The sequence below is a fragment of the Setaria viridis genome, chromosome 8 (assembly GCF_005286985.2).
Source record: "Setaria viridis chromosome 8, Setaria_viridis_v4.0, whole genome shotgun sequence".
Lineage (NCBI taxonomy): Eukaryota > Viridiplantae > Streptophyta > Magnoliopsida > Poales > Poaceae > Setaria > Setaria viridis.
The window spans coordinates 2264530-2287637 of NC_048270.2; the positions used below are offsets into that span (position 1 = coordinate 2264530).

Below are 23108 nucleotides of genomic sequence, written 5' to 3' on the forward strand. Positions count from 1 at the left end.
TAAAGTTGGCTCTGGACAAAAGGTTCACCAACCGGGACTAAAGCTCGGTCACTGGTGGGGGGCTCACCAACCGGGACCTTTTATCCCGGTTGCAAAGGCTAGTGTGAAAAAAAGATCCTGAGAGGCATTTTATCCCGGTTGGTAACACCAACCGGGATAAAAGGGTCGAGAGTCTTTTATCCCGGTTTGTAATACCAACCGGGATAAAAGGGGGTCATTTATCCCGGTTGGTATTTTAAACCGGGATAAAAGGGTCCCGAATGAGGTCACTGGAACAGGACTAAATCCCTCGAACCCTTTTATCCCGGTTTGTAATACCAACCTGGATAAAAGGGGGTCTTTTATCCCGGTTGGTGTTTCCAACCGGGATAAAAGGGTCCCCACGAGTTAATACAAAAGGATAGCATCCCCTCCATAGTCAGATGTGGTGTGTAGGTGGGATGGCAAGGAAGCTATGCGCGAGGCTGGAGGTTGTGGGTTCGAATCCCACGCAGATATTTCGTGTGGGGGGCTTCCTGGTAGCTCGGGATTTTTTTTTTGCCGACCGTGGTGACCCGTTTTATCTACCAACCGGGATAAAAGGGGGTCTTTTGTCCCGGTTGAGTGACCCGGGATAAAAGACCCCCCTTTTGTCCCGGATGGATTTTCGGGAGATTTGCACCCTACCAATCAGGACTAAAAGCCAATTCTCTACTAGTGATAGAATAATGCTAATGAAACTTATTATGAAACTCCCACGGCCTAACAACAGCTCCCATGCACGCACGTTATCAGCTGTACATCTCATTTTGATGTATGCTGGTAAGGGTGCAGTACGACTGCTACAAAGTCTACAGGGTTCCACGTGCCCCATCTACCGATGATGCAACGAGCCCCCAGGTGTGTGCAAGGCCTTGGTCAAACGATCGAGGGAGCTAGAACTAGCTAAGGTATGATCATGATGCCATGGTCGTGGATGTGCACTCACTACGCTTACAGAGTACAGTGTACTAATGCTATTCTGTCAAGAGTTAGGCGCTAGCTTCATGACTCCAAGAAGCAATCAAGCAATCACCATGCCCGGCTGGCTAGTGATAGAGAGAGCAGATCGATCTAGTTTTCATTACACGACGCACGTGTTTGCGCTACTACTAGTATAGAAATTAAACCCCTTTATTCACGCACTTTTCACTGGCCTTGCTCCGAGGGTACGGTGGTGATCTCTGTTGATATATGCAAAACGCACGCAAGGTTCTTGCTATTCTATGGTGTATTCTTCTTGTTGCTACTCCATCCTAGGAACTTGACCGCGCAGACCTGTTCCATATTTAGGACAAACTAATAATTACTTCAAAAATCAACTAAAGTGCTTTGTCGTTATAAAGTCATATATGTAGGAACAGAGCTAGTAAAGCGGAGCTAGCCTTTGCCGTTGGGGCCAAGCGACCGCGATAAATTTTGTAAAACCAATGAAAAGCAACTGATCATCATTATCTATTATCTTAATACGATAGCGTTAAAAGAAGGCACCACACGTTCACTGAGAGGACTTAGAAATCAGCATATTAATCGAAAAAAGAGAAAAATATACACCGTTAGCTTTTATGAAGATCTAATGGTCTAGATAAGCCAAATAGTCAATATCTAATTCGGAATTAAAATATGAAGAATAAGTAGTTTGATTCCTATATACGGAGTGTCTGATTTTTTATGATCTAATGGACAAGATTTTAACTAGAGAGTCCGTGTAGAAATACAGCTATATATTTGATTTCTTTTCATCTCATCCATATCTCTTGCGCTCCATTATTGCTAGAAGTTTTATTAGGAAGGGATAATTAAAGATGGTAGAGCAACTTCAAGAGGCTGCTAATCTTACCCCAATATCTTTTTTAGGAAAAAAGAGAGAAAAAATGAACTCCAACAATCCACCTAAACCTTCCCTAATTTTTTAGCGACGCTAAAACAGCCTACCACCGCGTATATTTTAGCGTTGGCGTTCCTCCCCCAATCCTGATCCCCGCACGCCCGTGCGTCCCTTCCGATGGGCTCAATACGATGACGTGGCCTGTGTTTGAAATATTGGGGGCTATTTATTAACGATCTGCTGTGGACTGATATGTTTTTGGGGGAAATTTTTGTTGGAGAACCCCCAATATATAATTTTGGGGAAGAATTTTTTAGGATACTCTTGGAGTTGCTCTAAGCCCTAGAAATAATAGCAATAGCACACAAGAGTGCTTCCTTTTCCCAATGAGTCCGTACGTAGTTTGCAGTGGAAGCACAAAATTTTTCTCTCTAATTCCCTATTGTTTCAGCTGCTACAGAGCTTTGAGTGAGGTTTGCCTTATGCAACGTACACGATAGATGGACTCCTGGTCCGTGAGGAGTTCGCGGAGTTCATCCAGAAGCAGACTATAGACTCCCTATGCTCCACCAGCCTGAAGCTTGACAAAACACTGTTGGGCGCGCCCCTTGCTGGAGATGGCGACCAAGCGGGTGACTGAGGGCGTCCCCAGCATGGGCAAGGTGGTGAGCAAGCTAGCTGTCACCCTGAGCGTTATGCTGGTGCAAAAATTCATCGAGGGCGTCAAGTGACTTGAAAGCCTAATCCGCGTGACTCCATGATGGCCAAGCTGAATTAAGTGTGAAGTGCTAATGTATGCATGCCACCACAAATAAACAATAATCTCTAAATGGTGCATTGTGTTTTAATTTGATGGACGATGGCGTGAGCTCTCGAACTAGAAGCTCAAAAATCGGATCAAGCGAGATGAAGAACCTGACTACCTGAGTAGTCTCTTGGACATGGTCAAATGTTACTCCAGCCAACGGCCGGTTCAACTATATTGTGGCTCGATCGGCGACTTGGTAAGGAGCGATGTGCAGCTCACCTAGGTAGCCGATCATGGTTCGCATTTGTGTGTGTGGCCGCAACTAAGTAGGATTGTACGAAGACAATGCAATGCGAACTCTTAGCAACTTATTGATGACCGCGTAGACCGCCTGTACTACCTCCCTCCATATTCGAGACAAACTAATTACTTCTAAAATCAACTAAAGTGCTAGCTTGTCATCGTAATAAACGTCATATATTTAAGAACATAGCTAGCAAGCGGAGCTAAGTAGCCTTTGCCGTTGGGGTCGATTGACCCCAGTAAAACTCTGCAAAACCAATGAAAATCAAGCTACTGTTCACCATTGTTACTGAGACCCCGATAAAACTCTGCAAAACCAATGGAAATCAAGCTACTGTTCACCATTGTTACTGACGACGACGACCCAGCGTGAAAGAGTGATGACCCCGGTAGCGGGCTTCGCTCCTGTTAATAGTACGTAATCATCTGGTGTAAAACTAGCACCTGTCAGCATAGTCTTTTGTACCTGTTGCAAGTTGCAAGTGTCCAAGTCCACAAGCGTACGGTAACCATTCGTGGGTACATACAAGCAAGAAGCCGTAGGCAGGCAATGCGCGCACTCTTGTGGATCATCGTCGTCGCCTATGTTTCGTGGAGCCGAGGGATCGGAGAAGCAGCAGCTAGCCATTGTTGAAACGATAGATGAGCTAGAGGAAGCTGCCTATGGTCGATGATGTGCAACCTGGAATGTCAAGGAGGGCACGTTCCATGGGTGGAAAACTTTGGCTTCTCATTTGTGCGCCGCCCCACGAGCAGTACACGACTGACCTGCTGCTGCGTGCGTGCCCTAGGCGGCTAGGGCGCCAATCCTGAAACTTCTGCTGCCGAGCAATCGCCTGCCCTGCCCGCTGCCGCTGGGCGCTGGCCTATAAGTAGGACGTGTGGCCGATACGCTTGAAGGCAGAAACACATACGGTTGGGAACATACAATATCCATCCGCAGGTAGTAGCTAGCGATGGCATCCGACAAGTCCATAGCCGCTTCCCCTGCGCTCGTGTTCCTTGCCGTGGCAGCACTCATGGTGGCCGCTTCCGTGCGCGCCCAGGCTCCGACGCCTGCGCCCACGCCGGCTCCAGCACCAACTCCGGCTCCGACTCCTGCTCCGGCACCATCCCAGCCTGCGCCCACGCCGGCTCCAGCACCAACTCCGGCTCCGACTCCTGCTCCAGCACCATCCCAGAGTCCTTGCCCTCCCGGCTTCTCCAACTCCACCGCGTTTATTCTAGGGGTGAAGCAGTTCCTTAGACGCGGCATCCTTCTGTTGGGGCCCTTCCTTGCGCCGGTCATCCCAGGCACCAGCACCACAAAATGCTTGTGCTATTACTCTACCAACATCACCACCAACGTCCAGCCCATCGTGGGGATCTTCCCGGTCCCGCCCATCGTCAGGCCCAACGTCATTGGGCCCATCGCATGCGTGCGTGGACCGGCCACCATTAACTTCTAACTAATTACTCGGATATTATATATAAATATATAATACTATGAATAACGAGCTCATCGTTTATGTGTGTGCATGCATGCGTCGTGTCAGCATGCATGCGGATGAGACTAATTCGCACGTCACAGTACGCTGCGGTACTACAGGAGGAGATGAGTTGAGTTGACCTATACAGATGTAACGGGGTGACATTGTTCGTGTTGTGTTGTAATATGGCTATCAGTTTGGCAGACCACTCTAATCATCATTGATAATAATATTAAGTGGATCTATATTGTTTTAAAAACATTACTGCCCTCCGTTTCAAATTACAGGTCGTTTTGATTTTCTAGATGCATAGTTTTTGCTATACACCTAGATATAGTATATGTGCATAATAGTATTTACCAACTTAGAAAAGTTAAAAACGACCTACAATTTGAAACGGAGGGAGTATAATGAGTAAACCCCTACGTCTATATCTACTAAATAATCTACCTCTACCATTATAAAAATAATCTAATAAAGTAACCACCTAATATTAATCTTAATTATCGACATACTTCTGCCATTATGAAAGGTAATATAATTTGACTCCATAAATTTACAACCAAATATCCACCTTTTTCAATAAGAAAGATCATCTAAAGTGACCCCCTACATTTGCATAGAAATTACCTAACTCAGTCATTATTGAAAATAAACTAAAACAACCCCTTAGATCTACATGTAAATTACCAAGATATGCTACTTATGAAAAGAGTATAATAAATTAAAGTATCCCAACATATATATATATATATATATATATGCTTCAAAATCACCGATTTCTACCACTAATAATATATAATAAAACAAACTTGAAGAAAGTATACATATATATATGTCTATATATATATATATATATATATAATACCATAGTTTCAGTGGGAACCCATTTGGTAGTCCTGGTGGGCCCAGGATTACCATGGGATTTGACCATTTTTCAATTAGTACTTAGCCTAGCCCAATACAAATAGCCCGCACCTTGCTCACAGTTAGTTTTGACTTCAATTTTTCAATCAATTCTCCACAGTTATGTGATCATTGGTCTACTTGAATGATTTACAATAATTCTTATGTATCGGATCTTGAAAGGCTACGTGATAACTCATATGTTTACCATTACATTTTGTGTTATGATAAGTGAATATCAATGTTTTAGTACTTTGCAATATTCCTTATAGCATACTTCTGTTACAAGGCCACAACCACAACTAAGTCTTTGTATTTTTGAGATTGTTTTCTTTAACATGACAACCATTGATTTGTAATATACCATTTAATTTTCTCTTTTGAGTGCTTAATTTGTCATTTGTTGCTATTATATTTTTAGTTATGCAAGTTTCAAACTTATATTTTGAATTTAAGATATTATAGGAATTTTTAATATATTTGTATTGTGATTTTGATTATTTTATACTTGTATATACCATATTTCTTGGAAAGGTATTTCAATTTGCATGGCAAATTATACTCATATATGAAATTATGTATTGGTGTATTGGCTGGCCATGCCTAAATTGAAATCCTGGTCCGCCAGTGCATAGTTTAACAATCTTGGAAAAAGTTTCTTGAATGAATCACGTACCAGTGGCTCTAAGAATGTATTTTGGATAATACTATTACTCTCTGATAATATGTTAATTGCTGCTTTAGACAAATTTCTCATGTTGGACGGAACAGTGTAACATATATGTATTAATAGGTTAACTATAAGCACTCATTTTAAAAATAATGTGTACTACCACACTCATAATTCTTTGATAGAGGAAAACCAACATTTTGAGCACTACTATGCTGCAGGCTAAAACGCCTGCTTATTTTATTGTAGTAACTGAAAAGTGCAGCCTTGGACCTAGAATGAGGAATAATGTAGAGCCAGTCTAGGACTTCAGAATTTTTAGATTTTTTTTTCTAATGCATCTCGTGAGGAATAACGTAGGGCTAGCCTTTATGATGTGCCCATTCATAGATTACATAAATACTGTCATATCTGCTTCAAGCTGTCCGGGCTGTGATATACTGTCATATAAGAGATTCTGCACAGAACCTATTTCTGCAATAGTTACAGTCCACAACTAGGCACACTTGAAAACTTTGCAGTGCAGTACATCTGACTGTAACCACAGAACAGGTGAATCGCAGCACGAGCAAACCAAGGATATGAGCTTTTCAGTGTAGAAAAATTGACAAGGCAGAATTACAGTAAAGAGACAGCTTAACCACATGGCTTCATGGTAGTTGCTTGACATAAGCTCCTCTAACTTTCTAACTTAGCTGAGGCAGGGAGGCCTGCATCGTAGCGAGCGGCGATGTTGGTGAGGTTGCTTTTGTCGGGGACAAGCACGAAGGTAGCCTCCTTGAAGCCGATGGTGTTGATGCCCTTGGTGACAAGTCCACCATTTCCAGAGCCTGCATTCTGAGCTCCATTGGGTAGTCCTTGACACATCCAATTCTTGGACCAGCCCCAGTGCTCCATTTCAGGGACAGCCTGTGGCCAAGCTGATAGGACTTGGACTCACCCTTGGACTTCATCCTCTCAAGAATCGCCTTCTGCAGGATGCCAGTGGCTCTGGGACTTTGAAGGCCACCAGACAAGGTTCTTTGGTAGGTTGGTTTGGCTTGTTCTGCAGGAGCGTTCTCGCCTTCATCGCCTTCTGTCATGTTTGGAGAGGAAATCACTTCTGGAGGAACTGAACCCATGAATTCAGCAGTAAGGTTCTGTGAACCATCAGGCACCGGATCTTCATTGTAGTCTTCTTTGGTGGATGAACGCACCTGAGTGGCCAAAACCAAGCACATTAAATGGAATCATCCGCAATTTGGTGAGAGGAGCATATTTTAGCTTGTGAATGGTTGAAATGGTGTACCTCAACTTCTTTGAGATCAACTCCATTCTCTTCAAGGAAGTTCATGAAATTGCTTAGGTTCTCTGCGCTTGGTTTGTAGTGACCACTATAGGCCCAGATGGACTTATCCAGAACAGAGCACAAAAAATTAGCAGCCAATAAGAAAGCACAGGAACAAGACATAATCAGAGTATAAAATATTAGCAGGATGATAAAACAATGAAATGTATGCATGACACGCTCTTGAAAAATTAGCCAGATGATAGAATAATGAAAGAACCCATTAACTTGTCATGGCTGAATCAAGATAAGTTGACAACTTGATACTCCGATGTGTACTAGATAGATGTAAATTCAGAAACTACATTTTCCCACTATACTCCTCCAAATTTCAGGGAAAATATTTTTTATGAATGGATACGAGTTTATATTTTGTATTTGTCCTCCAAAAAGTATTTCAAAACATTTATCAATGGTAGCTTATGGAATAGAAAAGAATGATTTGAAGGACCATGCACGATGAATTCATCAATTCCAAGACACCAAGAGAGCTTTTTGGTCAAAGGTGCTTGATTAAGGGATAGGCAATAACCCAGGCAGGAATACAAAGAAAGCAAAATACTATGATAAAAATGCATAAAAAGCTAACACTTAATAGGGTATGGTTGCTCAAAAATACCTTGATAATTCCATTTTCCGCTGTAAATCTTCCAGCAGCTATAGTAGTGCCTCCTGCTAAAAAGCTGGAATGCTGGAATACACCTCTCTCTTTCTGGATGGATAAATCAGGATACAGAAATAGATTTAGCGGTGCTAAACGTAATGTGACAAAATGAGACATAAGACATACTATTGTTACAGCAGAAATGCAAGTGCAAAACCCGTATGAGTACAAAAGTTACCTTCCCAGCATACAGTCTTTTTGCTGTGCTCATAACAAAAATCCATTTAGTCCCTTTAGGACCTTGGCTTGTATCAAGTGGTTCTCCAGACTGTTTGTGTATAATCTTTCCCTCATTAATGATGTATTCATAGTTCTCACGCTCTTGCTGCAAGACATTAGATAATTGTCAGAGCTTGTAACCCTTTGGGAGGTTTCATTCCAAGAAAATGTTAAGTTTGCTAAAAAGAAATTCCTTTTGCTGTGCTTGACTATGTATACTATTTTAAAGCCAATGCACTTCTGTTAATGGTCATGATTCACGGTTTAAGTGAATAATAGTACGGACAGAAGCAGGACAGTTCGTGCTTGAATCTATTCATGTTTGGAATCACAATTCAGGCCTGAGGCTGCACCAAATGCAGTTCATATATGAAGCAATTTGATAGTATAAGTTTCAATTTGAGAAACATAATCTAGTACAAAGATTGTAATATATATATTTCTTAGAAAAGATGAATCGCAAAAGGCTTCAGAGACCAACATAAATTCTGCCGGTGAAGTCAGTCGAGCAATCATACAGCTCCTGACAGATGCTTTGAGGAAGGTTATATGGCATGAGTTCTAAACAAGGATAGGCAGACATTGTGGAACATTTCTTACCGGACCAAGATACTTAATGCATTGCTTCCTCAGCTTTGCTCTTGGACACTCTGGAAGGTCTAGCTCCTTTCCTTCTCCAACATCAAGCCTGTATGTGTCAACAACTCACTTAAATTGTCATGTAATAAAACTGAACTGAAATTCCTAGTATAAACAGTGATTCAACCTTAACTAAAATATCTGGTATGAGCAGACAGTCAAATATGTCCATCTCTCTCCCATTTGTTATGCAGAGTGCACTACTTTGTTCAAATAAGAGAATCTGCAAATGTAACTAAGCAAATTGCAGCAATGTTCTTACCAGTAGAAGAAGGGCTGGCCGGCCTGGCTTTGACACCAGACATCGTAGTAGAAGTGCAGGTTGTGCCCATATCTATGCCGCGGGTCGATCTGTACAAGAACAAAATGAATACTGCTATAAACAGGCATTGCATCTAGTGTATCACTCTAAGAAGAGGAGATGTGCATCACTTGTATGACGTCAATAGTGGACCTTTTATGATCAATGTTCGCACATGACTTTTTCTTTTTTAAACCGAGAATGTTCACACATGACTAAAACTGCTAGGTCAACTGATACTTAAAGTAGCCTCTTCACGCACACATGAGAGCACAGCAACAAAATCTAAAAAAGCAAATACTACTAAACTGACAAACAGTACTCTAGTGGGATTTGTACGATTTGTACTCACAGCCTCGATCCAGTGCTGGAAAGCCAGCTTGAGAGCCTTGCCGTCTCTGGATAAACCCTGACCCACCTGTTACAAGCAAGCAAAATGAGCATCAAAGGAAACAAAAAAAGAAAAACGTTTTCTGGTGAAGAAGACAGAGGACATGAGGGACTTTTGTGCATGTTTTCTCAGGTAGCAATTGGGGGCACCTTGGATGCATTGAGGCTGACCCGGTTCCAGCGCGAGGCGGCTGTCTCCGGCTTGGGTTCGTCGAAGAAGGAGACGGTGCTGTGGCTGAGGCGCGCGAAGTCCAGCGCCTGCCACCTTCATCCATTCATCCGACAGAAATAAAAATAAGAACCCTTCGTTTCAGTTAAAGCTTCCCCCCAAACAAATCCTCATCAGTTACCATCGATTTCAACAGCCGTTACCATCAACAAGAACCAAACTAGGCATTTCTCTGGGGGACACCAAAATCGCTAAGAAAGGAGGCACCTTTTCATGGAACAGTACATCAAGAACCAGTGGGGGAAAATTGTACTAGCAATGAAGGTTGTTTCAAGAAAGGGACCGCTCTCCTTTAACAAATCAAACGGCACGAAATAGGAGCCGGTAGTCTCCCAGAAGAGATGGATATGAGTAGAAGTACCAGAGCTCCTCGACGACGACGGCGGAGTCGGCGAGCTTCCGGCGTGTCCGGTAGCCACGGTAAGCCTTCTGCAGCTTCGTCGCGGCGCCATCCTCGCCGCTCCCGCCGGCGCTTCCCTCCACCGGCGGCGACGGAGATTCCAGTTTGTCCGACTGAAACCTTGGAGGATCCGTAGAATCCAACCCCAGCGGAGGCGGCGCCGCCTCCACCTCCATTTCTTTGAGATTTTAGGAGCGAGAACGGTTCTGCTTGTGCAGTCAGCACCTTCGCAAAGTGTCGAGAGCAGAGCAGGTGGGGAATTTAATCCGGGTTAGCACGCGAGGCGATGGAATAATTAAATGCGTTTAATCTTGAGGATTGAGAGAGAGAGAGAGAGAGAGAGAGAGAGAGAGAGAGAGAGAGAGAGAGAGAGGAGGGGGTCGTATCGTATCTCATTCGCCGGGGTGGTACGGACCTGCGGATACGACGACGACGAGTCGTTGGCGCCACCTACCGGCTGTCCGGCTCTGTGCTTTCTGTTCCTTGGCGGGTGGCGCCATTACTGCGCGAGGCGTGGCTGGCCCACATGTCATGGAGTGATTAGCAGCAGCGCCATGATGACCAAGGCGTACTTGCTAGGACGACTAGCTACTAGCTACTGGTGCTAATGGAAGACTGACTCTGACTCGGTGAGGAAGCTGGCACACGGCTGTGTGGGCGGTGACGGCCTCGACACCTGTCGCTCTCCGGCGCCTCCGCGCCGGATCGGGACCGGTCGCCGTCGTTGTCGTCGACGGGCTGCACGCCCCCGTACGCGCGCACTCTGTGCTTTTTGTGCCTGTCGTGGCTCCTCTCTGCTCTCCGTTGCAGAATCTTGTGCTAGGCTGCTAGCATAGCACACACAACTCAGCTGACAGAGGTACTCCGTACTAGGCACTGCACCAACTCAGCTGACGGAGGAATTGGATACGTGATAGCAGTGTCACGTGAGATGTTATAAAACTAATGCAGAACTTCTAATTCGCGAGACGAATCTATTAAGCCTAATTAATTCATAATTAACAAATGGTTATTGTATCACCACATTTTCAAATCATGGACTAATTAGATTTAATAGATTCATCTCGCCAATTAGACTCCATCTATACAATTAGTTTTGTAATTATTCTATATTTAATACTAAACATCCCATCCAACATCCCATCCAACAGTTTCCCATCCAACAGTTGACTCGCAAGCCCCGCAGGCCTTCGAGAATGGAGCCTGCAAACCCGATGCCGATGGAACGCACGCCGAGGTCAACGTACGAGAACCAAGATCGCATCACGGCCGGGGCGTGTGCGTATACGGAAGGGAAATAAAGAGCTACCTGCTCCCCAGAGAACAGGTCGATCAGTCCAAGCTGTGATAGTATAATGTTCCGGACCCATAATATTATTATTAACATTCAGGCTGCAGGCAGGGCCCAGCTGCACGTCACGGCCAACGGCCAACGGTGAGAAAGTCAGAGCTGGTATTCTTGTACAGTTCTGCACCCAATCATGTGTCTGCCAAACATGCATCACACCGTCGCATCACGTCTCGCTTCAGCCTTCACTTATCTCGGTTTTGCACAGGCAACCTCACATGGTCTTCCTCTGATTTCTCCGGACTAGCGGATGCAGATGATGGCATTTTGTTTGACCCTCCGACGCAGGGACGGGTTAGGATAGGATAGGGAGATTAGGGAGCAGCTAAGTTAATCGATGGACAAAATATTAAAACATATATTTAGCTCTTAAAAGAAACAAATGGACCATGAGGGCGGAGCCTACTGCCTCCATCCCTGTTCCGACGTCCTGCAGTTGCGTTTTATCCATCGATCTACGTGACAGGGACCGTGGTATCCTGTCCATGAGATAACCCATCTCTACGATATAGATACAGATATGCATTAAAATGGCTATTAGAGCATCTCCAGCAGAACTATTATATTGCAAGAGTTTGTAAAAAAAAGTGCTCGGAGAGACTTTTTTCCCCAATAATTATTAGAACAACCCAATAATTCACCCCAACTTTTTTTTTTAAAAAAAGGAGAAGTTTAACTATCAAATACGGTAGAAGTTGTAACTATCCCAAGTCTTCCGGTAACAATGAAATGGATATTGGGATATCCCCATTAATTAGTTATTAGAAAATATTTATTGCTCTTAGGACCCAAAAATAGCGAGCTAGTATAAAAATCGCAATATCTAATAATTAATTTTTCCCATCTACGTACTACAATTAAGAAATACAGCGGTCGATATATCACAAAATTAGATCATTCCTGCACTAGCACGTGGCACGGTAGTACCCTACTTCCCTTGTGTTCATTACTCTATTAACCCAATTGCTTGGTAACCACTACATAAAGATACACTGGTTGATCCACAAAATCATAAGAAAAAACCAGATAAAAAGGAAAAGAAAAGAGAGGTTAAAAATAGGGAGCAAGGACCAGGGACGACGAAGCGAGGTGACGGTGGCAACACCATCCGAGCGGTAGAGGCCATCCGGCGGACAGAATCAGCACGGGAGCGAGACTGCGAGCATGGGCAGTGGTTAGGAAGGGTGGGGGTGGTCGAGTGGAGATGTGGAGTCTGATTGATTTTAGCAAGTCAAAGTTTTGGCAAATCAATCTTTTAGCTACTATTTAGTTTGCTTCTAAAATTTGCCAACATCTTTCATTTATTTTATTGAAATATTGGCAAACTTATTACTCATCTTTTAGCTTGCCAAAATTTTAGCACGCCCAAATTTTGGCATATCAATCATGCTCGTGGTTTCAGGAGGCGGAGAGAACCACCGGTCCGGGAGCGAGACTACGGGCATGGGCAGTGGTTAGGAAGGGTGGTCGGGTGGAGAGTGGAGTCTGATTGATTTTAGCAAGTCAAAGTTTTGGCAAATCAACCTTTTAGCTACTATTATTTGGTTTGCTTCTAAAATTTGCCAATATCTTTCATTTATTTTATTGAAATATTGGCAAACCTTTTGCTCATCTTTTAGCTTGCCAAAATTTTAGCACGCCCAAATTTTGGCATATCAATCATGCTCATGGTTTCGGGAGGCGGAGAGAACCACCGGTACGGTGTTGAAGATATAAAGTTGCACGTGCAGTTCGCATGTTGCCATAACCAATTTAGGGCAAGTACATTAGTGTTATCTAATAGGGGGTCTCATGCATTGACACGTAATCTTGAGATGACTTAATAAACAATCTGTACCATGTCTTTTTAAGTTATCTTATAGTAATTATATTTTCTTAATTTGTGCATAGAAAAAGAAAGAAATATTGTGAGTTGCATGCAACCACAAGTCGTACAATAATGGTTGAGTAGTCATCTTATAATCCTAAAATCTAACCTATGAGGTGGTTATTTCGTGAAACAATAACCTCTTTCTCTTTCACCATCCTCTCTCCTCCGCATCATTAAAAATCTCACGTGGCATTATATGAGACTGTAGTGTAGCAATGTACAATGAACTTCACAGGTCAAATAAAAGAATTTGAAGGCCTTCTTATAACGTTGGGCTTTTCCCTTATGGACGACGGCCCAAAGCGACACTACTAATTGGATGGAAGTACAGATGAGGCCCAAAAGCACCATTCTGCGTGAGCAACAGGCACAGCGCATGGCGACTGCCGACATGTGAACAACGCACGGCCGTAGTTCAGCAGAAATGTGACTCTGCTAAAAGAAGGCAGAAATGTGACTTGAGTCTTAAAAAAAAAAGAAATGTGACTGTGAGATTTAGAAATGTACGATTTGTGCAAAGACTAGGATGCAATGCCACTCGATCCCCTGCACCTTTTCTTCGAAAGCAAAACATGCAATTATTTGACCTCAATCATAGAGAAATGAATAGGCCATTAGGACAAGGGGAGTAGTACGTACGAGGTAGCGTCGCAACTGGGATTGCTTCGTTTTGTAGGCCGTCATGCACATGACTTAGACTGTGTTAGCATAGATTCTTTTCTTACAGAAACAGGTTTCCAGCCCCCCGGCTTAATCGGGTGACGCGTGCACTATTATCAGTATATTACCACGACATATAATGTACAGCTAAAGCAGCTGACGATCGAGCTGACCCTGAAAACCTGCGATGGATGAAGGAAGCTTCACATAGCTGGAAAGCAGTAGTCCACGGGTACGTGTCCCGGTATAAAGTTCAGTACGTGCAAGCATGGACGCGTATACAAGCTAGGCATCATGTACACTTGGGAACGTCGCCAAAATCCCGTCTTGAACTATACGCAGTGCCCCGTGAAGTTAGCTGATATACGACCTTTCCATCGCCTATAAATTTGGAGCAATCTTGCATGAAACCATATCCCATCACATTCGGCACCACTGCGGCTAGCTCCACAGCCACAGTGCAGTGTGCTTTTCTGTAGTCCAGATGGCTAGGCTGGGGGCATTGCTTCCTTTGGCCCTCGCGGCTGTCGTCCTCCTGCTCGCCGTCGCCGTGGACGCCGCCACGCCTGCCGCCAGGCCACCCAAGGCCCAGGGGCCGAAAGACCCGCAGCCACCGCGGAACGAGAAGCCCAAGCCGAAGCCGATGAAGGTCAAGTGCAAGGACCGCAAGCTCTACCCTTACTGCTATGGTAAACCCATGGAGTGCCCCGCCGAGTGTTCCCAGTCGTGCTACGCCGACTGCAACTCCTGCAAATCCGTCTGCGGTAAGCACGCTAGCTCCATCTCCCTTGATCTTGATTGACGACGACGCATCTATTGATCTTGTCCATCTGTTCTGATATGCAGTGTGCAGCGTTCCGGGGGCCTGCGGCGACCCGCGGTTCATCGGCGGCGACGGCAACGCCTTCTACTTCCACGGCCGGAGGGACGCCGACTTCTGCGTCGTCTCCGACCGGGACCTCCACATCAACGCCCACTTCATCGGCAAGCGCGGCGCCGACGGCATGTCTCGGGACTTCACCTGGATCCAGGCCATCGCCGTGCTCTTCGACGGCCACCGCCTCTACGTCGGCGCCCGGAAGACCGCCGCCTGGGACGACGACGTCGACCGCATGGAGCTCGCCCTCGACGGCGTGCCCGTGAGCCTCCCGCAGGAGGTGGACGCGACATGGACGTCCAGCGCCGTGCCGATGCTGTCGATCACCCGCACCAAGGCGGCCAACGGCGTGCTCGTCGTGCTCGACGGCAAGTTCAAGATAAGGGCCAACGCCGTGCCCATCACCGAGGAGGAGTCGAGGGTGCACCGGTACGGCGTCACCACCGACGACTGCCTCGCGCACCTCGACCTGGCCTTCAAGTTCGACACGCTCACCGGCGACGTGCACGGCGTGGTCGGCCAGACCTACCGCTCCGACTACGTGAACGGGTTCGATGTCAAGGCATCCATGCCCACCATGGGAGGGGAGAGCAACTTCGCCACGTCCAGCCTCTTCGCGCCCGACTGCGCCGTGGCGCGTTATCACGCACCAGCTGGTCACCGTGGTGATGGCGTTGCAATGGCGTGAGAGCTCGCTGGCGCCATCACCTGTGCCAGTGTGGTGTGTGAGGAGTAACTGAAGGTGTACCTCTACTTATTATATACTGCAAGCCCAAGAGCGGGGTAAACTACGATGTTGTCGGAGTTGTACCATGCATGCATGTTTGCATGGTCGTGAAATTCACAGTAATAAACTTGCTATTGGTTGATGTGTTCATGGAAAATTATAATGTCAATTATATTGGTGACTTATATTTTAATGCATCCTTTTTAATTGAATTTTTCCGTTGGCTGACCTAGAGTCTTTGTATTCAGTAGTAGCGGTCGCTCAAGTTAAGGTTTGGATTTTACTTAGATCAATATATCTTTGAACAGTGGTCGTTTTCATTGGTCAGTGAGATCCCAACTTCAAGTGCTAAATCAAAGTTGTCTATAAATAGAGAAGAAGTGGTCCTGCGATTGTAAGATTCGGATCATATTGATTGGAAGCTGGATCGTTCGTGTCAAGTCTCCACCAAATGAGGAGATAACCTCACCTCCGATCGGGCACCCTACTTCCCATCAGAATCAGCGTCCAGAAGCTCCTTCCTAGATTCATCCTGCAGTATGTTCGAGAAGAATGTAACGAGGCATCACAAACAACCAATGCAACCAAATCATCCAAAGCAGTCAAGTAGTTAGCCGTTTATATGTATCCACTTGGGGAAATTATTCTAGGTAGCCCCGCTGGTTGGTCCCCAAGAATATATCCATCTACTTGCAGTTTTCATTGCTCCTCCTCGATATTGTACTGCAGTGCAGGCCTTACCTGCAACAGGAATGGATTAGGAGGAAGAAGCTAGTAAATCGGAGCCTCCTATCCTATTTTTATATATATTTTGATGAAGTAACAAAATCATATATACAGCAAGTTTAGGTGAAGATGCATGAATTGAAATCGGAGGGTGGTCGCCGGTCACGGGCCAGCAGTGAGCACTGAGCAGCGATCAGGCGGTGACGAGTGGGTGAGATGGCGAGTGGGCTGCAACTTCTTGGCTGCTGCCCAAAGCCCACTCACCAACCTCAGTCCAGTCAGATGCTATAGACTATGTTGATAATACTCATGCCGAGGATGAAATAACCAAAATGAAACACAACAGAATTCATATTGCTAGGTGATAACACATTATACAACTGCTGCCAACGCAATGTTCTATGTCGCTATATAAATTCAGCATGGCAATAATATACATGACCAAAAGCAAAGCTAAGTTTATCACTAGAACCAACGTATACATTAGCAACATCACATTGTCGAAACAAGTGACCAAGCGACCATAATATCTAATGTGCAGAAGCCAAGGCGGCGAAGAACGCCATGGCTTGCACCACCCTTCTTAGCCTTACAAGACTTGTTCTTGTCCACCACAATTTCCTCACCTCGCCCTGCCTTCACACAAACCTCCAACACAAACCTGGCCTGACTCGCAAGGATATAGTTGCCTCCACCGAATGAACAATAGAGCCAAGCTCAAACTCCAGCGAAGTCAAGTTGCGGTAAGGTACTGCTAGAAAGCTCATGCTTTCATCCTCAGATTGAGTAGTGCCCTTAACTTTCAGGTCAACCTCAAATGTCACAGGGTCCACCAATACAACGGCACGGGTAGGATCTGTCAGCTTCAAATGTGGATCCTATCTGCAGTGCAGCACCATTAAATAAATACTAGGGTAAATGGAAGTGAATTTCAAGAGGTTACCAGCATAACAAACAATACAGAACATTACAAATCAGTATTGTAAACACGAAGTGCACAACAGAAAAGACGCCGTAAAATTATTAGTTTGGTGCATCATCGACAGACAAAAAAAAAACACATTTTACCATTGGGAGGACTAGTATGATTGCTTCGTCAGGTAGTGAATAGGAAAGCAAGAAGCAACAATCAAGGCAGCGAACAACTGGTAATTAAGAAATAATTATACAGACCTCTTGGGTAAGGATTTGGCAGCTCTCTCTCGGGCAGTGAAAGATCATATTGCGATTGTGATCAACTACATCACGTACAGCAACCTTGCCAAACACATGCATGGAGTGGCCACTGTAATCCTTCTCTTAACTTTGCGACTTTGAGTGAATAGATCTGCCGGGCCGCCCAATCAAAAAGAATAAATGGGCCAAGCTTGGACCGCTCGGATTTTTTCGGGTTGGCAAAATGACACCACGTCCGGCCCTATAAAGACCACGGGCTGAGCTTAGCCCAACGGGCTTGGGTCGAGCCGGGCCGCCCAATCAAAAAAATCGGGCTGAGCTTGAACCGCCCGGATTTTTTCAGGCCGGCAAAATGCACACCACGTCCGGCCCTATAAAGGCCACAGGCCGAGCTTAGCCCGGCGGGCTTGGGCTGAGCCATTGGGCCAGGTCGGGCCGAGCCACATTTGCTCAGGTCTAGTGCACAGCAGTAAATAAACGTAGCTAATAAAAAGTGCTCAGGTCTTGCTGCTATTCAGTACTAATAGCTAACAACACAAAGCACTCTCATATCTAGTTATCTGCTCCGTCCTCTGCTGGTGGCGCCCAAGACTATCAATCTAGTATTCAGGTTCGTTGGCACTCATAGCCTGCATGCGGATATTGTGCTATGTGCAATGATAAGAATTGAAGCTAACGCCATAATAGATTTTAAAAATCATTTCATTTGGTCAGTTCCACTAATATCTTCATGCAATTGTCATGCTATCCTGAATGTATTAATATCTCTATTTACACTTTGCTTTTGAAAAAAACAACTATATATGTACTAGATTGTCTTACCATATAACAGAGCACATAAGGGTGAGTATGCGTGTGTGTGTTAACTTCTTCCTCTACACAATTTTCGCAAAAATATGATAGAGAACTAGTGTTTATTTTAGAGATGATTGAGGTGAAAGTAAATTTGGTATCCATAAATATATATTAGCAGTGGAATATTAAATTTAATTAAGCATTTAATTTACATAAGTATGAAACTAAAAGTTTGTTGCAAAATTTGAAAATTATAAATAATCAATATATAGTTATACCTTATGTGCATAATGCAGACTTCATATTATTTAATAAGTATCAAAATGTGACACTGGCAGAAAAATACTTCTATCCAATGCAAGGGCTCCTTTTCTCTCCATCTGCCAAAACCCTCACAAGCCCACTCTCCAATGGTATGCTCATTAGCGTCCGTCCGTCCGTCCGTAGTAGCAATCTACTTGTATGTACACCTGTATGTACTCTCTGATGCTCAATGTAAGTTTGGGCTTTCCAATTGCTAAGCATGCTACACCTGTATGAACTTGTGATGCTGCATCACGTGCCATCGATTCCATTTATCATCCATGATGCTGCTGCTGAGCTAGCCATTTCAAGGGATGCACGTCTGGGTCGTGCTCAAGCCATGGCACCTGTATTGCTCGGACAGCAGCGTATTCCAGTGACAGTACTTGCTAACCCTTTTACCACGGATGCCACTAGGTCACCTCGCATTAGCTACCATGGCGTTCTGATGCATGACGTGGACAATGTTACATGCAAGGTGATGCTCTTCTTCCGGGACACTGACTGGTACTTTGTCAGCTTTCAGCGTTGCGTGGTGGTTGTGTTGCCTAATGACAGTCTACAAGAAAACTGGGGGGTGGAGATTCTTCTTCAACGATCTCGTCAAGGACAAGGAGGTTCCAGCATTCTTGTATATCGTGAAGATGGGCATTGGATTGTCTCACTCCGACAAAGGGTAAGGACGCAGTTTCATTCATCCATCCATATTTATTTGTTTTGGTCCCCATGCTTGCTTTTTGATGTTTTGGTATATTATTTGCTGAATTAGTAATATGCACTGTGCAAAGACTTTCCAGGCCCGAGGCTATGGCTGACCTCTTCAACACGCTGGTCGGATTTGAAGATCAAGTATACATTCACAACAACGGGACAATCGGAGAGGTGAGAGGATTGACTCCAGCCTTGGAAGATGACTTGAAGATAGCCATCAGCAGGATCATCATTGTGTTCTGTGAGGCCATGAGATTGAGATCCATCTACCTCCTCACCCACGCCAGCCTTGGCGGCCATGAGTACGCAACCCTCTTACCGTTCGCCTGTGGAACCTCTTGCGCTCATGGGGGAAGTTGTCAGATTACGTGCTGAGGATGAGGAGGCAGGGTAGCATGGACCTCAACAATGAGATGGATCCACTCAATGCCGACTTGTCATCCCACGGGTTCCCAACAATGACCCTCAGTGACTTGATTGGGCCAAATGGGGAAGATCGAGGTAGTACGAATCATCAACCTAAAGAACCTGAGCAATCGTTTAGCCAAGCGAGGAGCGAGGACCAACTTCCCCGAACCTAACTTTGTCATGCCAGCCACTCCAGAAGCAGTAGGATTAGGAGGAGGAAGAGGGAGAGGTAGGGGGAGAGGAGGATGAATGAATGTGATCTTATCACCATTTATTTGTGTTAGTTTAACTTTTGAGCAGAGAACATCGACTACTTCTGCTTAATGCTTATTAACCTCTCCTGGTTGAACTTAAGAAGATTCATTCAAACTAGATTGCATCTAAGTCATATTTTTGGATAAAGCTTTCATATTTCGCTAGCATCTTGCCCCTTCTGTGGTTGTCTATGATTCTGCTCTGCATGATCTCTTGATGAATAGCTTGATGGGCCGCTGCCCTCTATTGAGCGCTAGGCTAAACCTAACCCTAAGAATGGCGTATCCTAGTAGCCTACCTGTATGCGGCATGGAAACTAGAAAGAAAATAATTGAAGAACTTGGTGATGAGCCCTATGCAATTTTAGCTGATGAGTCCAGTGATATATCACATAAAGAACAACTAGCTCTTTCCTTGCGTTATGTTGATAAACTTGGAAGGCCTTGTGAACACTTTATTGGAGTTGTTCATGTAGATGATACTACCTCTTTGTCACTTAAGGAAGCTATTGAGGGTTTACTTGTTAGTCATGGATTGACTATGACTCAAATTAGAAGTCAAGGTTATGATGGGACTAGCCATATGAAAGGAGATATTAAAGGGCTAAAAATATTGATCATGCAAGAATCACCTTCTGCGTATTATATTCATTGCTTTGCACATCAACTCCAACTAGTTCTTGTTGCTGTTGCCAAGAGAAATACTGACTGTAAGAGTTTTTTTTGATTAAGTATCTATCTTATTGAATATTATTGGAGTTTCTTGCAAGCGTCATGGTATGCTTTGAAATGCTAGGCTTGAGAATATCAAGAAAGCACTGGAGTGTGGTGAGCTTGAATCAGAGTGATTAAATCAAGAGATGAGTTTGCCTAGGCCTGGTGAAACTTGATGGGGTTCTCATTACAAAACTATATGCGACATCATTACTACGTATTCCTCAATCCATGATATGCTCATTGATCTTGGTGATGATATTTAACATAAGGATGATTGGACAAAGATACATTTTGTGTTGGAGCATTTGAAACCTTTGAGTTCGTTTTCTTTGTGCACTTAACATATGTTATTCTTGGATACACAGATTGAGTTATCCGAGTGTTTGTAGAGAAGGGATCAAGATATTCTTAATGCGATCCCCTTGTTAATGTGGCAAAGAACAAAATGCAACAATTGAGGTCTGATGGTTGGGACCACTTCCTTGAGAGGGTTATTTCTTTTTGCATTAAACATAATGTTGAAGTTCCTGCTATGGATGGTGATTATGTGCCGTATGGAAAATCAGCAAGGTATGCCCATGCCTGAAACCAAACAAATGATGACCATTTTAGAAGAGAAGTATATATTGGTGTCATTTATCAAATTAGTCAAGAGATTGATAATTGGTTTGATAAGATCATTATGGAGCTACTTTCTTGTATGTCAACCTTCAGTCCTTCCAATTCATTTGCTTCGTTTGATGCACAGAAGGTACGTAGATTGGCTGAATTTTATTCTAAGGACTTCTCCAACAATGATTTGCTAAAACTTGAATTGCAACTTGATAATTATATTGATGACATGCGACGAGATGATAGCCTCAAGGGTCTAGACAACATCGTTGATCTTTCAGTTAAGCTTGTTCAAATACGGAGGCACAAAGTGTATGATATGGTTTACTTGCTTCTCAAATTGATATTGCTTTTACCAGTGGCAACAACGAGTGTTGAAAGGTTATTTTTTACAATGGTTAAAGTGAAAATAAAGTCAAGGAATAAGCTAGGTGATAGTGTTTTGGACGATTGTCTAGTCACATTCATTGAGCGGGATATTTTGTTCCAAGTGAATGAAGAAGATATAATCAAGATATTCACGTCATTCAAAAAATGGCGGGTAAACAAAGCAGACAAGTAATAGTGTAAGTTTCTTTTATGCTATATTTTGAACAATTTATATTGTGATTTGTTATTGTTTCTAGCTTAATCTTTGAATTTACCGAATTGTAAATGGTTTCACTGAATTGCATAAGATTTTTTTTCGACGTACCCTGTGGTAAAATCCTAGGTCTGCCACTACCGGTCATCCATGAATAGCATGTCTTCGAGGATGACTAGGTACCTCTGATTGCTTATTTTTTTTGATCAAATATGATGAGTCCACTTTCTGTCGCCTCTATCAGCCTCAAGACATCCATATTGCTTCCTTGTGGTCTGTAGTTTGTGTGGAATTGAATCAGCAAGCTCTGGATGATCGAACTTGTTGAGATTGAAAGATGCATCAGCTTCACCCAAGCACGGCATCTGAAATATTGACAAATTTCAGGGTCAAAGTAGGCCTTCTTGATTACGAATGCTGTCCCAAGATCGCTTCCTGTTCCCCACACCGAGATCACTTCACTTGAAGGGGACCATCCTCTTTGTTGATCAGCTTGATGAGATCCACTTGGCTGCTCTCACAAGCTGGGTCTCTTGCATGAAGGCTGCCCAGTGCTGTTGCGTTAGCCACTGCCTGTGGATGCATATGCTCTGACGACTCAAAGCTCGAGTCACCGATATGGCTGTAGCGTAGGTTCCTGTGTTCCATAGCCTTGAGCAGGTCTACGGTGGCAACTACATCATCCAGGGCCACCAGCGGCACTGCTGCCAGCATGACCCGTTGTCCAGTTGGGCGACAGAATCGATGCAATCCTCGACATCTAAGGCCATGTTGCGGACCTGCTTCACCAATGTCCTCATCATATCGATCATTTGTAGCACGCTCCGTGGTGACGATGAGGAAGGAGTGCATGATCTCAAACTCATCTGAGATAACAATCAGGCCCTGGTTCACGCTCTTCTGCAACTGTTTCTCCTCCTCAATGGCCGATTTGGCCATGTTAAGTGTACCCTCTACTGCCGTCTTGGCCAAGCCAAGCACAAAGTCCGCCATTGCTTCACTCTCTAATCTCTATGTTTGTCCTGCTCCAGTGGTTACGGTGTGTGTGTGTGGGGAACTTGAAAGGGTAAGCTGGCATGGAACACTATATAACTAATGCTAGAACTACTTCATGTTCAAGGTGTGCAAAGAATCAACAAAGTAAGCTGCACGAAATTTCACAGGAACAGACAGACAAGAGTGGATGGTGAAGATAAGAAAAAAAAATATTCCTTGTCGATGTTCGGAGAA

At 44.3% G+C, this 23108-nt stretch overlaps 3 protein-coding genes across 3 annotated transcripts; 1 reads left to right on the forward strand and 2 right to left on the reverse strand.

The window, feature by feature from the left end:
- Positions 1-6287: 6287 nt before the first annotated feature.
- Positions 6288-10418, reverse strand: LOC117833559 (IQ domain-containing protein IQM3). Its single transcript, XM_034713112.2, has 9 exons — positions 10073-10418; positions 9633-9747; positions 9445-9510; positions 9054-9142; positions 8753-8840; positions 8112-8258; positions 7889-7981; positions 7231-7332; positions 6288-7138 (listed from the first exon to the last, which is right to left on the reverse strand). The coding sequence occupies exons 1-9, from the start codon at positions 10285-10287 to the stop codon at positions 6629-6631; spliced, it is 1425 nt and encodes a 474-aa protein (XP_034569003.1). The 5' UTR covers positions 10288-10418; the 3' UTR covers positions 6288-6628.
- Positions 10419-14391: 3973 nt separating this feature from the next.
- Positions 14392-15786, forward strand: LOC117833560 (uncharacterized). The gene is made up of 2 exons (XM_034713113.2): positions 14392-14753; positions 14836-15786. Exons 1-2 carry the CDS (start codon positions 14474-14476, stop codon positions 15552-15554), a joined length of 999 nt encoding a protein of 332 aa, XP_034569004.1. The 5' UTR covers positions 14392-14473; the 3' UTR covers positions 15555-15786.
- A 6545-nt stretch (positions 15787-22331) lies between these two features.
- Positions 22332-22871, reverse strand: LOC140223618 (uncharacterized). Its single transcript, XM_072295656.1, has one exon. It carries the CDS (start codon positions 22869-22871, stop codon positions 22332-22334), a length of 540 nt encoding a protein of 179 aa, XP_072151757.1.
- Positions 22872-23108: the final 237 nt, after the last annotated feature.

Excerpts from the sequence above, each read along its gene's own strand:
- LOC117833559 (XM_034713112.2), bottom strand. The coding sequence starts at position 10,287 with ATGGAGGTGGAGGCGGCGCCGCCTCCGCTGGGGTTGGATTCTACGGAT. Across the intron at positions 7,982-8,111 it reads AAAGACTGTATGCTGGGAAG|AAAGAGAGAGGTGTATTCCA; the intron begins GTAACTTTTGTA and ends TTATCCATCCAG. Across the intron at positions 7,333-7,888 it reads CGGAAAATGGAATTATCAAG|TCCATCTGGGCCTATAGTGG; the intron begins GTATTTTTGAGC and ends GTTCTGGATAAG.
- LOC140223618 (XM_072295656.1), bottom strand. The coding sequence starts at position 22,871 with ATGGCGGACTTTGTGCTTGGCTTGGCCAAGACGGCAGTAGAGGGTACA.
- LOC117833560 (XM_034713113.2), top strand. The coding sequence starts at position 14,474 with ATGGCTAGGCTGGGGGCATTGCTTCCTTTGGCCCTCGCGGCTGTCGTC. Across the intron at positions 14,754-14,835 it reads CTCCTGCAAATCCGTCTGCG|TGTGCAGCGTTCCGGGGGCC; the intron begins GTAAGCACGCTA and ends TCTGATATGCAG.